A 13,975-nucleotide genomic window follows, 5' to 3' on the forward strand; every position below is an offset into this window, starting at 1 on the left:
AGGCTCCCAAAGGGATCCCATGTTCCTGCCAAGCCAGCCTGTCTCCTGAGCAGCTCACAGAGATCACAGCCTCAAGTGCACCACTTAGAAACAAATCCTTGGTGCAGAGCTTGGAAAGTGCCTTGGAGCAAACAACCACACCACAGGCTCCTACTTCTTCCTCAAAATCACCTCTGTCTCCCTACAAGCACTGCCAAACACTGAACTTGGGTACAGGGAGCTGAGGGACCAGAGAGAAGGCAAGAAGCTGGCTGGGAACAGCACCTGGGTACAGCAGCAGGGCAGCCACTGCCCCAGTCCCAGGCAAGAGGAGCTCTGCTCAGGAAGCCTTTTCCCTACAGCCCCGTTCATAGAATCCCAGAATTGGCTGGGTTGGAAGGGACCTCAGAGCTCATCAAGTCCAACCCTTGCTCCACTCCCCCCGTGGTTCCCAGCCCATGGCACTGAGTGCCACATCCAGGCTCTTTGGAAATATCTCCAGGGATGGAGAATCCACCCCTTCCCTGGGCAGCCCATTCCAATCTCTGATCACCCTCTCCAGAAAGAAATTCTTTCTAATGTCCAACCTAAACCTCCCCTGGCACAACTTGAGACCTCTTGTGCCCTCTTGTCTTGCTGAGAGTTGCCTGGGAAAAGAGCCCAACCCCCCCCTGGCTCCAACCTCCTTTCAGGGAGTTGGAGAGAGTGATGAGGTCTCCCCTGAGCCTCCTCTTCTCCAGCCTCAACACCCCCAGCTCCCTCAGCCTCACCTCACAGGACTTGTGCTGGATCCCTTCCCAGCCTCCTTGCTCTTCTCTGGACCTGCTCCAGCACCTCAATCTCCTTCCTGAGCTGAGGGGCCCAGAACTGGACACAGGACTCGAGTTCTGGGGGATGCAGCTTCCCAATCCCAGCTACCAGACACTGAGTTTCCAGGTTCTCATCACCCACTCATCAGATTCTCCCTTTTCAAGCAGCCAGGCTGGGGAAAAGCCCCAACACCCCAACACCAGGTGCCTGCCACCCCCTCTCACCACACCAGGGGTGTCATTACAACAATCCACACCAACAGATCCTTCTGAATAACAGCAGAGTTTATTTTATTTTTTTGTACAGCCAGCACTGGTCTCCAGGAACAAGTTATCATCTTAACACAAGTGAGTCCCCCCTCAAGCCCACCTTTAAGGAATGTCCAACTTTCAGCACTTCTAATTTGGAGTGAAATGATTCAGAGGGCGAGATGAAGTCTGAAGAATGGGAATCAACCTTAATTTATGAACAAAACTCCTCAGAACTTCTCAGTATTTACTTGCATCTCACTGGATTCATGAACAAGCACAAAGGTCACATCTTCCAGGACTGCACAGACAATGTGTTCAACTTGGGGACAAGTTTACCTCCTGAAACTGGACAGGGTTTTCTCTCCTTTTTCCCTCCCCTCAGGCACCCACTGTCATTCTCTATTTATTATCCCTTGCAGTCCAGCACAATCCATGTTTGCAACAGACTTTTCCAAAAGGCACTGGTATGCCCACACCACCTCATTTATTCACTTGTCCTCAGTACCACCTGAATCTGTCACTGCCTGATTTGTTTCTTTAATGCAGCCATGAGGAACAGACCTTGATGATTGCCTTTAAGCAACAAACAACACACAAAACAAACAAACACTTTAAAATCCTTTAACCTGGCAATGATGCACATACTCTGTGCCAGAGCAGAACCTGGTTACCTGCTGGGTAAAAAAGCACTCCCAGGACAGCTGGTCAGCAGCCTCTCACCTGCTGACAGCCCAGGTTCTTGAGGAATGGGGGGAGGAAAGAGCTCCAGGCTGAGAGGAACCCCTCTCCTGTGCTCAGAGAACTGTCCCATCTGAAGCCACTCAGCTTCTCTAGCACAAACAAAGCAAAACCAGAGGTTGGATAAATATTTCCTTCTCCCTCTCTCTGACAAGCATTCCCAGCTCTGGGAAACACCCAGCCAACAAGACACCAGAGTCAAGAGCTGGCTGCAGGCCTCACAAACATTACTGCTCATCCCCAGGAGCTCTTCTGGGGCTTGCTGCAAACCTCCCAACATCAGAGAGAAGTGGTTTCACCCAGGAGTCCCTCCTGACTACACCCCTCAGCTTCACACTCAGCCTGGCTTGTGGAGGCCAGAAATCCAGAGGAAGAAGTGAAAAGCCTGAACACTGAGTCCCCATCAAAGGCTTGGGGAGAGGTTTACTTGTCCTGACTGAAAACAGGGAGGTGACTACTTGGGTACTGGGGGATTTTATTTCATTAAAGAAAGGTTTTGGCTTTTTATTAAAGCCAAGTTTTAAAGCCTTTTAAGCTGAAAGTAAGGTCTGGATTCAGACAGGGAATGTTCCTTCCTTATTATTTCAAAACACTTTGCAACAGTGAATAGACAGTGGAAGAATGGCTTTAGAAGAGTGTTGAAAGGAAGATGAGCTCACTGCTGTGCTGCTGCTTCCTTTCTGAAAGGGGAGAGAAAATCTTGGGCAAATAAACTTGTGGGGAAAGCATTTTGCATTTCCTACAGAACCTTTCAGAGAAAATGACCCAGTGCAGCACCATATCCACAAGAGCATCTCCAAATGCTTCACACCACCACACAAGTACACTGAAAGGGATGTCACATACCTGTCTGAGGGGTGTCTGCTGATGCCACGTGGTAAGGGGGCTGTCCCCTTCAGAAAGAAACTCCATCCCAGTTAGAACAAAGCAAACCCTTTCTTTGAGCTGTTCTTCTCCACGTGTCCTAAATATATACACAACCCTTAAAATACACTTAAAAATAGCTGCACACATTTTGGATCATCGTACTAGTGAAGGGCAGTCCAGACAGACCATGCTTCTCATTATGTTAAAAAAAACTGTAAATAAACCCCAACCAGACTTGTTCTCCTCCTGTCCTCACGCTGGTCCAAAGGAGGGGAGGAACAACCAGTTTTAAAATGGGAGTCTTCCACAAAACAGGCTACTTAGAAACCTCAGGTTAACTTCCTCGAGCAGTTTGATAGCAAAAATCCTTTTCTTAAATATTTGAGGTTACACACACTGCCAGCTTAGCAATGAAATCTGCTGCAACATGCACGGGTCAGCTTCCCACACAACCAGCTGCAACCCTGAGGATTCTTCTGGCCTGGTAGAAAGAGGAAATGTAACTCAATTCCTGAAGTATGGCTGGTCCTCCGTTTCACAACTCCACGTGATTCCCTCCAGGGCTCCTGGACACACACTCACACCTTTCTTTTGTTTGGTTGGTTGGTTGTTTTCCTGTAATACACCTTTCCCTCTAACCAACATGCAGATTTCTCCTCCTGATCATCCACATCTCGATGACCCCACGGAAAAAATCCACCCAGAGGTCATCCATCCAGAGGTTTTCCCAGGTAGACCAAAGTCACTTCTGTGTTCCCATACACAGCAGACACTGCTGGATACAGACAAACTTTTGGCAGTCCTCTGAAGGCAACTCCCAAGAACTCATAGCCTCTCTCAAATGCTAATGTTTTGTCTTCCATGTCCAGGATAACTCGGATCCTTTCACCTATCTGGAAACAGAGACAGGAGGGGAGAGTAAAGTAACAAAAAACCAAAACAAAATGCAGAGAGTCAGCATATTTGACTGAAGATTTATAAGTAAAGCACAGAGAAGACAGTAAATAATCTTAAAACCAGGGTTTTCTGTTTCTCATTATTCTTCTGCTGTTATGACAGGAATTTCTCAGTTTCCCTTCAATGCAGTAGGATCCCAAGCACCTCTGCTGAGCATTCCCAGTGGGCAGCCTGTAGCTAACCACCAATAAATGTAACCCTGAGAGAGCAGGAGAAGTGAGCACACTGCACCTCACAAGCTTCAGCAGGAGGCAGTTCTGGAAACTTTTCAGTCACAGCCTCCAAGCTACCTGAGCTCTTGCAATTGCTGAGCAGTAATTGCTCTGTGGGGAGCAATTTTAGAGATAAGGAACTTGTTTTAGAACAAGTTCACATAAACTTGTCTCACAAACCACATACCAGAACACACCACTGATGCAGGTGCTGTCACTGACCAAGGATTCCCTCAGCAAGGCAGAGGAAAACACCAGCTCCAAGCTCAGGCAAAAAAAGCACAAACTGGAAAACCAACCCTGGCCACAGCAGGAGACAGGGATCTGGGCACGCAGGGTGCTTCCTGCATTTACCCAGCAGAAGCTGAGACATAAATCCAGCTCCACTCAGCAGCAGCAAGCACACACAGACCTCTGCTGCTTCACCAGCCAGCCCCAGTGCTGAGGCTTTCTTCCAGCCAGCACATTTCCCTTCTAACCAACACCAGCTTCCTTGCAGTGCTTTGGGTGAGCAGATCACCCTCTGTGCCCTCCTGAACACAAAATACTCCACAGGATCACAGCTTCCAGCTCTCAGCTCTTTGTAAAGAGGAAGGAGCAACACGAGCTGGAGACTCAGCCTCAAATCCCTTCCTCACTCTGGTGCCAAGACAGGGGCAGCAGAAAGCAAAACCACAAAGAGTCAGGGCCTGGAAAGCATCAACCCGGACCTAAAATCTCTTTAATTACTCTAATTTTAGGTATCACTTGCAAAGCCAGCAGGTATAACCTTCAGAAAGAATGGAGTGCTTGCTGGTTAACTTTTCCATGGAATTCAGGATTATCAGCCTGACACACAGACACCTGAAACACCAGGCAGCACTGGTACAAGGCCACAGAGTGATGAAATTGTCATGTACACAGCTTAGGCTGTAACACAGACAAAATGCACTTGTGTGAGGAGCCAGGTGAACAGATAAACACTTCCACGAGGACCACGAGGTGCAATGGCACTCGAGCTTTAATAACCTGAAATTATCTGAAGATCAGATCCCAGCCAAGGGGAGTCACCCACGGGAACAGTGCCAGGGAGCAGCACTCAGCACTGCTGCAGGTTTTTGCAGGAAAACTCTTCCCTCAGCACTAACCTCAGCTCACCCTGCCCTGCTCAGAGGAGACCTCATCACTCTCTCCAACTCCCTGAAAGGAGGTTGGAGCCGGGGGGGGGTTGGGCTCTTTTCCCAGGCAACTCTCAGCAAGACAAGAGGGCACAAGAGGTCTCAAGTTGTGCCAGGGGAGGTTTAGGTTGGACATGAGAAAGAATTTCTTTCTGGAGAGGGTGCTCAGGCATTGGAATGGGCTGCCCAGGGAAGGGGTGGATTCTCCATCCCTGGAGATATTTCAAAAGAGCCTGGATGTGGCACTCACTTTGGCCTGGCTCAGGAACAGCGTGGCCAGCAGGTCCAGGGAAGGGATTCTGCCCCTGTGCTCAGCCCTGGGGAGGCCACAGCTTGAGTCCTGTGTCCAGTTCTGGGCCCCTCAGCTCAGGAAGGAGCTTGAGGTGCTGGAGCAGGTCCAGAGAAGAGCAAGGAGGCTGTGAAGGGATCCAGCACAAGTCCTGTGAGGAAGGGCTGAGGGAGCTGGGGGTGTTGAGGCTGGAGAAGAGGAGGCTCAGGGGAGACCTCATCACTCTCTCCAACTCCCTGAAAGGAGGTTGGAGCCAGGGGGGGGGTTGGGCTCTTTTCCCAGGCAACTCTCAGCAAGACAAGAGGGCACAAGAGGGCTCAAGTTGTGCCAGGGGAGGTTTAGGTTGGACATTAGAAAGAATTTCTTTCTGGAGAGGGTGATCAGCCATTGGAATGGGCTGCCCAGGGAAGGGGTGGATTCTCCATCCCTGGAGATATTTCCAAAGAGCCTGGATGTGGCACTCAGTGCCATGGGCTGGGAACCACGGGGGGAGTGGAGCAAGGGTTGGACTTGATGAGCTCTGAGCTCCCTTCCAACCCAGCCCATTCTGTGATTCTATGATACACCAGGAGGGATGGCACCACAGACAGACACACAGACACGCATCCACCTTGCTGGGGGGGCACTCCTGACTTCAGAGGGCTTTCAGCTGTTGTTTTTAACAGCAACAGGGTGTCCAAAGAGACACAGAGTAGCCACGGAGCTGAGTGAAAAGTCTGGAAACAGCTGAGGGTCAGGTTGTGTCAGACACCACACACAGGTCTAGCCTGAGGAAGCAGCAAAGGAAGGGAGAAAAGGCCTCACAAGGCAGCACGATTTGCCTTACAGAACCCCAGACTGGTTTCGGGTTGGAAAGGACCCGAAAGCTCATCCAGTTCCAACCCCCTGCATGGGCAGGGACCCCTCCCACAGCTCAGGTTGCTCCAAGCCCCATCCCACCTGGCCTGGAACATTTCCAGGCATGGGGCAGCCACAGCTCTGGGGGGCAACCAGGGGCTCAGCACCCTCCCCCCGAAGATGCTTTTAAATGTGCATTTCATCTCCACCCGGCCGACAGACAGACAACACGAGGAAGAAATCTTCCAGGCAGCCCCCCGGCCCCCCTCACCTGGTATTTGGGGGCGTTATTGCACTGGGGGAAGCTGCCGTTCACCTCCCCGTTGTGCAGCAAGTTATTGTCCACCAGGTTCCAGCCCCAGCTCTGGTCATCGCTGCCCAGCAGGGCCACGTAGCCCTGGCACTGCATGGCCGCCCGCTTGGTGGCGATGCCGATGACGGCCACGGTGCCCAGGGGGCCCTCCCACCACACCTCCCACGCGTGACGACCCTCGCTGAAACCGATCTTGGTCCGCGCCCCGTCCGTGCTCTGGGCGATGGGGTTGCGGTGCAGGGTGAAGCCGTTCTTCTTGATGTAGACGTTCCGGGAGCAGTCGTTGGTGCTGAAGGCGTGGTGGAAGGCACGGACCTGAGGGAGGAGGAGGAGGAGGAGCAGAGGGAGAAGGAGGGGGCTGAGATCGAACCCCCTCGTGTTTCCCGCACCCCGCGCTTTCCAGGGTGTCCCCGGGAGCCCCGAGGAGGAGTCCCGGCGCGGCGCGGGGAGGTGCGGGGGCTCTCACCTTGCCCTTGTATGTGGGCACGTTGCAGAGGATGTCGGTGCGCAGGGCCTCCTCCGCCAGGCAGCGTGCGGCCAGGCTGCGCCACACCTCGCTGTTCTCGTCGCCGTGCAGGACGCGGTGCCACAGCTTGCAGACCAGCGCGCAGCTCCGCAGCTCCCGCAGCTCCAGGTACGAGAACACCAACTCCAGCACCCGGCCCGGCAACCGCCAGCCCGCGCCTCCCACCGACGCCGCCGCCGCCGACACCGCCCCGCCGCTACCTCCGCCGGGGCCGGGGCCGGGACCCGCCGCCATGACCCTCCCTCCTTCCCCCGCTCCCCGGCACGGCTGGGGCCGCCGCCGCTCACCCCTTTTGCCCAGCCGGTGTCAGGGGTGCGGGCGGCGGGCCCCGACGCCGCTCACAGCGAGGGGGAGCGGCACAGCCGCAGCCACAGCCGCGGCCACAGCGGCGCCGCCATCACCGCCCCGCACCGCCCCGCGCATGCGCACCGGAGCCACCGGAGAGACCGCCGGGGCGGGGCGGGGCGGGGAGCACACGCGGGCAGACACTCCCCCAGCGACTCGCTCCGCGGCGGGTGGTTCCGCCGCTCTTCGGTTCCGCCCCGCCGAACCGGACTGCCCCGTCGTCTTCCCGAGAGGCGGAACCGGAGCCGGGCCTGCGGCGGAGGAGGTGGGAGCCGGAGAAAAGTTAGCTCCGATCCTGAGGAGCGGGCCGGAGCCGGGCCAGCGGCTGGCCGAGGATTGTTTGCGCCTGAGTTGCGGGGTAAGGTGTCCGGCGCGGTCTGGGGGTTTTATTTAATCGATGATGTTGAAATTTTCCTGAGGGGCTGAAGTTGCTCTTTAGAACGGGCTTAAAAAAAAACAGAGGCAAAGCGTAGCATAGTAAAATAAAGGGAAAAAAAAAAAAAGAAAAAAAAAAAAAAAGCAGCTGAAAAACAAAACCCAACAAACCCCAAACCCAAACTAAACCCTTTATCCCCCAGTAATGCAATAAACCCAGTTGCCAGGAATGCCGTCATTTTTCGCTGATCCTGTCCCGGGGGAGGCCCAGCCATGGCCCCGGTCAGTGCTGCAGACCCTGCCTTAAGCTCCTCGAAAAGCCCCCGTCGTGTGTCTGTTCCTCTTTCCGTGCTTTCCAGCCCCAGGAAAATCCTCCTCACGTTGGCAACGTGCAAAGGACGAGTGCACAATGGTTTAAAACTTGTTCGTTTTGATGTGTGCTTTGAAAGCGTCCGGGAGGCAGGTGCTTTGGGCTTATCCCACTCCTCACCTCCACCTCTTCCTTCATAGAATCCTAGAATCCTAGGGGTTGGAAGGGACCTCAAAGATCATCTAGTCCAACCCCCCCTGCCAGAGCAGGGCCCCCTAGAGTACATCCCCTAGGAACGTGTCCAGGTGGGTTTTGAATGTCTCCAGTGAAGGAGACTCCACAACCCCCCTGGGCAGCCTGTTCCAGGGCTCCGTCACCCTTACAGTAAAAAAATTTTTTCTGATATTCAACTTGAACCTCCTATGCTCCAATTTACACCCATTACCCCTTGTCCTATCACTGGTCACCACTGAGAAAAGCCTAACTCCATCTCCCTGACACTCACCCCTTACATATTTGAAAACATTGATGAGGTCACCCCTCAGTCTCCTTTTCTCCAAACTAAAGAGACCCAGCTCCCTCAGCCTTTCCTCATAAGGGAGATGTTCCACTCCCTTAATCATCTCAGTAGCTCTGCGCTGGACTCTTTCAAGCACTTCCCTGTCCTTCTTGAACTGAGGGGCCCAGAACTGGACACAATACTCCAGGTGTGGCCTCACCAATGCAGAATAGAGGGGGAGGAGAACCTCTCTTGACCTACTAACCACCCCCTTTCTAATGCACCCCAGGATGCCATTGGCCTTCTTGGCCACAAGGGCACATTGCTGGCTCATGGGCATCTTCTTGTCTACCAGGACCCCCAGGTCTCTTTCACCTACACTGCTCTCCAGCAGCTCAGCCCCCAACCTATACTGGGACATCGTGTTGTTCTTCCCCAAATGCAAAACTCTACACTTCCCCTTGTTGAATTTCATCATGTTTCTCCTTGCTCCAGGTGTCCTGAGGCTTTCCCACAAACTGGTGTTAGGGACTGCCTGGGCCCGGGGATGGAAGGGAGGTGTCCACATGTGCTCTCACCCAGACTGGAACCCTGTGGCTGCTCTGCAGACAGGCTCGACCAGTTTGTCACCTTCCCCTTCCAGTAAACTCATCCAGAACTGTGTTTTGGATAAGAGATCCTCATGTGCTGAGGCAGCACCTCTGCCCCAGGCAGCCAGGTCAGAGCTGGAGATCTCCAGGGACTGCATCACTGCCATCCCATGCTGGGGCTGATGCTTGAATTGTTGGAGCCACATCTGATCTGTAGAGGCTCCTGCTTCATCTGGACACTGGGGTTGATCTGGACACTGGGGTTGATCTGGACACTGGGGTTTGGTTTATCTGGACACTGGGGTTTGGTTTATCTGGACACCGGGGTTTGGTTTATCTGGACACCGGGGTTTGGTTTATCTGGACACTGGGGTTTGGTTTATCTGGACACCAGAGTTTGGTTTGTCTGGACACTAGGGTTTGGTTTATCTGGACACTGGGGTTTATCTGGACACTGGGGTTTGGTTTATCTGGACACTGGGGTTTATCTGGACACTGGGGTTTGGTTTATCTGGACACTGGGGTTTATCTGGACACTGGGGTTTGGTTTATCTGGACACCAGAGTTTGGTTTATCTGAATACTAGGGTTTGGTTTATCTGAACACTAGGGTTTGGTTTATCTGGCCACTAGAATTTGGTTTATCTGGACACTGGGGTTTATCTGGACACTGGGGTTTGGTTGATCTGGACACTGGGGTTTATCTGGACACTGGGGTTTGGTTTATCTGGACACTGGGGTTTATCTGGACACTGGGGTTTGGTTTATCTGGACACCAGAGTTTGGATTATCTGGACACCAGAATTTGGTTTATCTGAACACTAGGGTTTGGTTTATCTGGCCACTAGAATTTGGTTTATCTGGACACTGGGGTTTCTCTGGACACTGGGGTTTATCTGGACACTGGGGTTTCTCTGGACACTGGGGTTTATCTGGACACTAGAGTTTATCTGGCCACTAGGGTTTCTCTGGCCACTAGGGTTTCTCTGGACACTGGGGTTTATCTGGCCACTAGGGTTTCTCTGGCCACTAGGGTTTCTCTGGCCACTAGGGTTTCTCTGGACACTGGGGTTTCTCTGGACACTAGGGTTTATCTGGACACTGGGGTTTATCTGGACACTGATGTTGCCAGCAGTTTGCAGTACAGTCTGTGGGCTGTCCCTGTTGCTTCAATAAGCTTTCTGCTGTCAGGAGACCCACGGCAGCTCGATTCAAGGTGGATTTTTTTTGTTTCAGAGGCCTCCTCCTTGGAACATGGCAGCCAAGTGGAGCGGTGGGCATTCCTCCTCTGTCCTGTGCCTGGATGTGAACACGGAGGGGCTGGTGGCCTCGGGGGCAGAGAGAGGAGAGCTGAGCCTCTGGGCTGGGGGAGGCAGCCTGGCAGGGCAGCTGCAGCTCCCGGAGGCAGAGGATGTCACCTCCCTGCTCTTCTCCCCACGCTGTCCCACCAGGCTCTACACCTCCCACGGAGAAACCATCAGTGTGGTGGATGTCAGGGCCCTCAAGGAACCCCTGGAATGCTTCCACGTCAACGAGGAGGAGATCAACTGCCTCTCTGTCAACGAGACCGACACCGTCCTGGCTGCGGCGGACGATTCGGGGGCAGTAAAGGTGGTGGACTTGGGCAGCAAGAGGGTCAGCAGGTCCCTGAGGCACTCAAACATCTGCTCCTCGGTTGCCTTCCGACCTCAGAGGCCTCAAAGCCTTGTTTCCTGTGGGCTGGACATGCAGGTGACTTGCATAAACGTGGAGTTGTTAGAGAAGCAGAACTGTGACTCCCCACCTGTGTCCTCAGGCACCCACAGACTGTCACTGAGAGGGGGGTGCACAGCCTGCATCACCAGAAAGCTCCTTTCTTACCCTAAAGGAGATTTTCTGTGCCACTTTCTGCTCAGCAGTTCCTCTCCCTGATTTTTATTTTCCTTCATTGTTTACAGTCTAAAAAGTGAGTGGGGTGGGAGGGGAAGCAGAACACACTGCCAAGGGTGCTGGTGCCACATGAGCTCCCTGAGCTCCCTCTTTGTCCCCACTGATGGCTGCAGGCAAAATGCAGATTAGAGCCCAGGAAAAGGCAAAATGTTTCAAGCTTGCTGCTGCTATCAAGAATTTATTCCATCCATATTCTAGCTATCTATAATATTCTATATCATGCTATCAAGAAATATTACTCTTGATGCTATCAAAATACTTTACTACAGGCAGATAAATCTCTTTTCAAGTGGTATGGAAGGACAAGTCTTTTTTTACAATTGATCCTTTGTCCTGATTAACCTGTTGGCAGCATTAAATGTTCTCTGCTTTTTACTCTGTCCTCATCAATAGGAAGCTTTGTCTTTCACATGCCACTCGTGGAAGCACTCAGAGAAAAGCAGTTCCAGGAGTTAATGGAGTCTTGGGTCACACTGTCAAAGCTGCCACCTAGAACTGACATTTTGCAGTAATTTCTTTACAGTGGTTGAAAAAAAAACCATCACTTTGACACAGGTTTCTGTGGTTCTAGTGGTGTTAGGGTGAAGTTTGCTTTAACAGCACTAAGCAGTTTCCTGTCTTCTTAAAACTGAAGTCCTCCTTCACCTAGGAGAAAAAATACTGATATTTAGTACAAGTGGTGTTTTTCCATACTAAAGCCATGGATCATGGAAATCCAGTAAGAATAAGGATCCCAAACAAGGGCTGATGGATGGTCAAAGGCTAGATACAGCCTTTGCTAAATGGTTAGAAATTTTCCAAATTCTTTTTTTTTACTTCCTTAGGTTGACAAAAAGATGAGTGTAGGATTTTAAGTGAAGTTCAGGCCTGAGGGGCCTGGAGGGGAGGTGGCAAGTCTAAAAGCACAACTTCCTCCTCCTCTCATCAGGAAAAGCACACCCTGCTGCCACATGGGAGTGGCACAGACAGATCTGCTCATTGGATGTAAAAAAAAATACATATCTGCTTAAAAATGAGGCTCTGAACTAACGTTTGCCTTGTGCACGTTGATGGAAGTGATGATTTTAGGCCAAGCAGGTAGCAGAGCCAGAATTAAAAATGGGAATGGTGATGATGTCTGTGTCCCTTTTACATAATTGATGTGCAGGGTCTCAGATTGCCAGTGCTGGGATGGAAAGCTTTTACAACAGCTTTTTCATCCCTTTCATGGTCTAAATGTCTGAGTCACTGACTCAGCTGAACAAGGCACCATTAGGTTTGGAGAGCACGCTGTAAACATTTGCTGTATTTATCAGGTGAAGCTCAACCCCTCCTCACATCTTGCACCCCTTGCCTGGTTTTGCTCTGCTACAGCAAGAGATGGGGTTGCTTGGGTGTTGTTTTTTTTTTTTTTTTTACTGCTAGCGGAAGACTTTACATAAAAATTGGGCAAATCGTCGATCCCCGCTTTCTTTTTTTTTTTTTTTTTTCCAGGTTATGCTGTGGAACCTGCAGAAAGCTCGCCCCTTGTGGACCAGAAATCTGCAGGAGTGTGAATGTGAGGAGGAGAGCCCTCAATCAGCTGGGCAGTTCCTCAACCCCCCCCTTGCACACTCCCTGTCCGTGGCATCCTGCGGCAACATCTTCGCCTGCGGAGCTCAGGATGGCAGAGTCAGAATATTCAGAGTCACGGGGGGCAGGTTTGAAGATGAGCTGGAGTTCCCAGCTCACAGCCTGGGGGTGTCACAGGTCCTTTTTATGCCAGGAGCTTACTGGTTGTTGACTGGAGGGAACGATGGGAAGGTCTCGCTCTGGGATGTCGGCGGGGACGCGGGAAAGCGGCGGAAAAGTCCAGCAAAATCTCTGCAGAGAAGGAAGGGCCAGGCCCCTGCTTCCAGCCAAAAAGAGAGGAAGCTCAGCCAGGTGGCTTCAGATGAACACACCAGAGTTTTACCAAAGCTGACCATTGAGCATGGAGAGAAGGTGAACTGGCTCTCATGCACGGAGATCAAAGGCTCCAGAAGAGTGTTAGTTGCTGATCAGAGCAGTTCAGTGTCTGTGTACCCACTGCCTGAAGCTTAGCCACTGCTCCACAGGAATCTGCAGGGGAAAAACCACTTGAAATGAGCCCAGTTCCATCTGCTGACACTGACACCTGCTTCATCCTCCTGGAGAAGGGGTTTGCTGTGTGCTGATGGTGTCCCTGGCCTGGCACTCTGGTGTCAGTGCTGCTGGTACTCCCTGCAGCTGGTTCTGGCAGGGCTGGCACTCTGCTTCTCCAGCTGAAGTGAAACAGGTTCCAATAGAGTTAGGGGTAATATTAGTTCCTGACTAAGCTGCCAGAGTTTGGAGGAAGGAATGAATGCTCACAGAGACACCCACAGTGCTCACTGAGGCTCAGCAGTTGTGAGCTGTGCATTCTGAACTAGTGCAGTGCTGGACATTCCTCTCCCTGTGAAGCTGTGTCACAGTTTGCCTCAACTGGCTGTAGTGGAAATACATTTTACCTTATTTTGTCAGCAGCTTCCCATAAAACTAGAGAACCACTAACTAATCAGCTAGCAAATTACTGAAAGTCACTGCCAAATGCATTTCTTCACACTGCAGTCAGCAAAGGAGCAGAGGAAAATGTTAACATCTGTTTAACTGGGCAGCTGTTTTACTCATTTAGTTGTTTATCCCAGGGAAAAAAAAACCCTACTACATTTGTCTTAATAAAAGCTTTCTCTCCCACTGCTTCCTCGTGCTTTTTACTCACTCTGATATTGCCAAATTTACTCAAAATTGCATCAAGACGTGCACTGTATCCCCCATCACATACAGGAATACAAAGTGCCAAAGGCATGGCTCTTCCTTACCCAAATATTTCCACAGTCTTCCCAAAGCTTCAGAAGCCAGATGAGCAGAACTTGCCTTTCTAGAGACATCTCCTAATTTGCAAGTTGAAGATGGGGAGAATGTAAGTAATGCTGCAGCTTTTGACATGTTCAGTTCATGCTAGATTTCCCATGGT

The 13,975-nt window shown here is 51.7% G+C and overlaps 3 protein-coding genes and 1 long non-coding RNA gene across 4 annotated transcripts in view; 2 read left to right on the forward strand and 2 right to left on the reverse strand.

Moving 5' to 3' along the window:
• RNF168 (ring finger protein 168) overlaps nt 1-13,975 on the forward strand; it is a 439,984-nt gene that overhangs the window by 410,767 nt on the left and 15,242 nt on the right. The window lies entirely within an intron of this gene.
• Nucleotides 1,056-7,380, reverse strand: FBXO45 (F-box protein 45). Its single transcript, XM_071751598.1, has 3 exons — nt 6,877-7,380; nt 6,369-6,725; nt 1,056-3,538 (listed from the first exon to the last, which is right to left on the reverse strand). The coding sequence occupies exons 1-3, from the start codon at nt 7,168-7,170 to the stop codon at nt 3,353-3,355; spliced, it is 837 nt and encodes a 278-aa protein (XP_071607699.1). The 5' UTR covers nt 7,171-7,380; the 3' UTR covers nt 1,056-3,352.
• On the reverse strand, nt 4,797-6,355 carry LOC139799564 (uncharacterized). The gene is made up of 2 exons (XR_011727354.1): nt 5,842-6,355; nt 4,797-4,979 (listed from the first exon to the last, which is right to left on the reverse strand). It is a non-coding gene; the product is annotated as an uncharacterized lncRNA (long non-coding RNA).
• WDR53 (WD repeat domain 53) lies at nt 10,148-13,698 on the forward strand. The gene is made up of 2 exons (XM_071751597.1): nt 10,148-10,785; nt 12,457-13,698. The coding sequence occupies exons 1-2, from the start codon at nt 10,309-10,311 to the stop codon at nt 13,042-13,044; spliced, it is 1,065 nt and encodes a 354-aa protein (XP_071607698.1). The 5' UTR covers nt 10,148-10,308; the 3' UTR covers nt 13,045-13,698.

The sequence above is a fragment of the Heliangelus exortis genome, chromosome 9 (assembly GCF_036169615.1).
Source record: "Heliangelus exortis chromosome 9, bHelExo1.hap1, whole genome shotgun sequence".
In the NCBI taxonomy this organism is placed as follows: Eukaryota; Metazoa; Chordata; class Aves; order Apodiformes; family Trochilidae; genus Heliangelus; species Heliangelus exortis.

Coding starts and splice junctions, on each gene's coding strand:
- WDR53 (XM_071751597.1), top strand. CDS start 10,309: ATGGCAGCCAAGTGGAGCGGTGGGCATTCCTCCTCTGTCCTGTGCCTG. Junction 10,786..12,456: donor CCTGTGGGCTGGACATGCAG/GTGACTTGCATA, acceptor TTTTTTTTCCAG/GTTATGCTGTGGAACCTGCA.
- FBXO45 (XM_071751598.1), bottom strand. CDS start 7,170: ATGGCGGCGGGTCCCGGCCCCGGCCCCGGCGGAGGTAGCGGCGGGGCG. Junction 6,726..6,876: donor TGCCCACATACAAGGGCAAG/GTGAGAGCCCCC, acceptor CTCCTCCCTCAG/GTCCGTGCCTTCCACCACGC. Junction 3,539..6,368: donor ATAACGCCCCCAAATACCAG/GTGAGGGGGGCC, acceptor CTCTGTTTCCAG/ATAGGTGAAAGGATCCGAGT.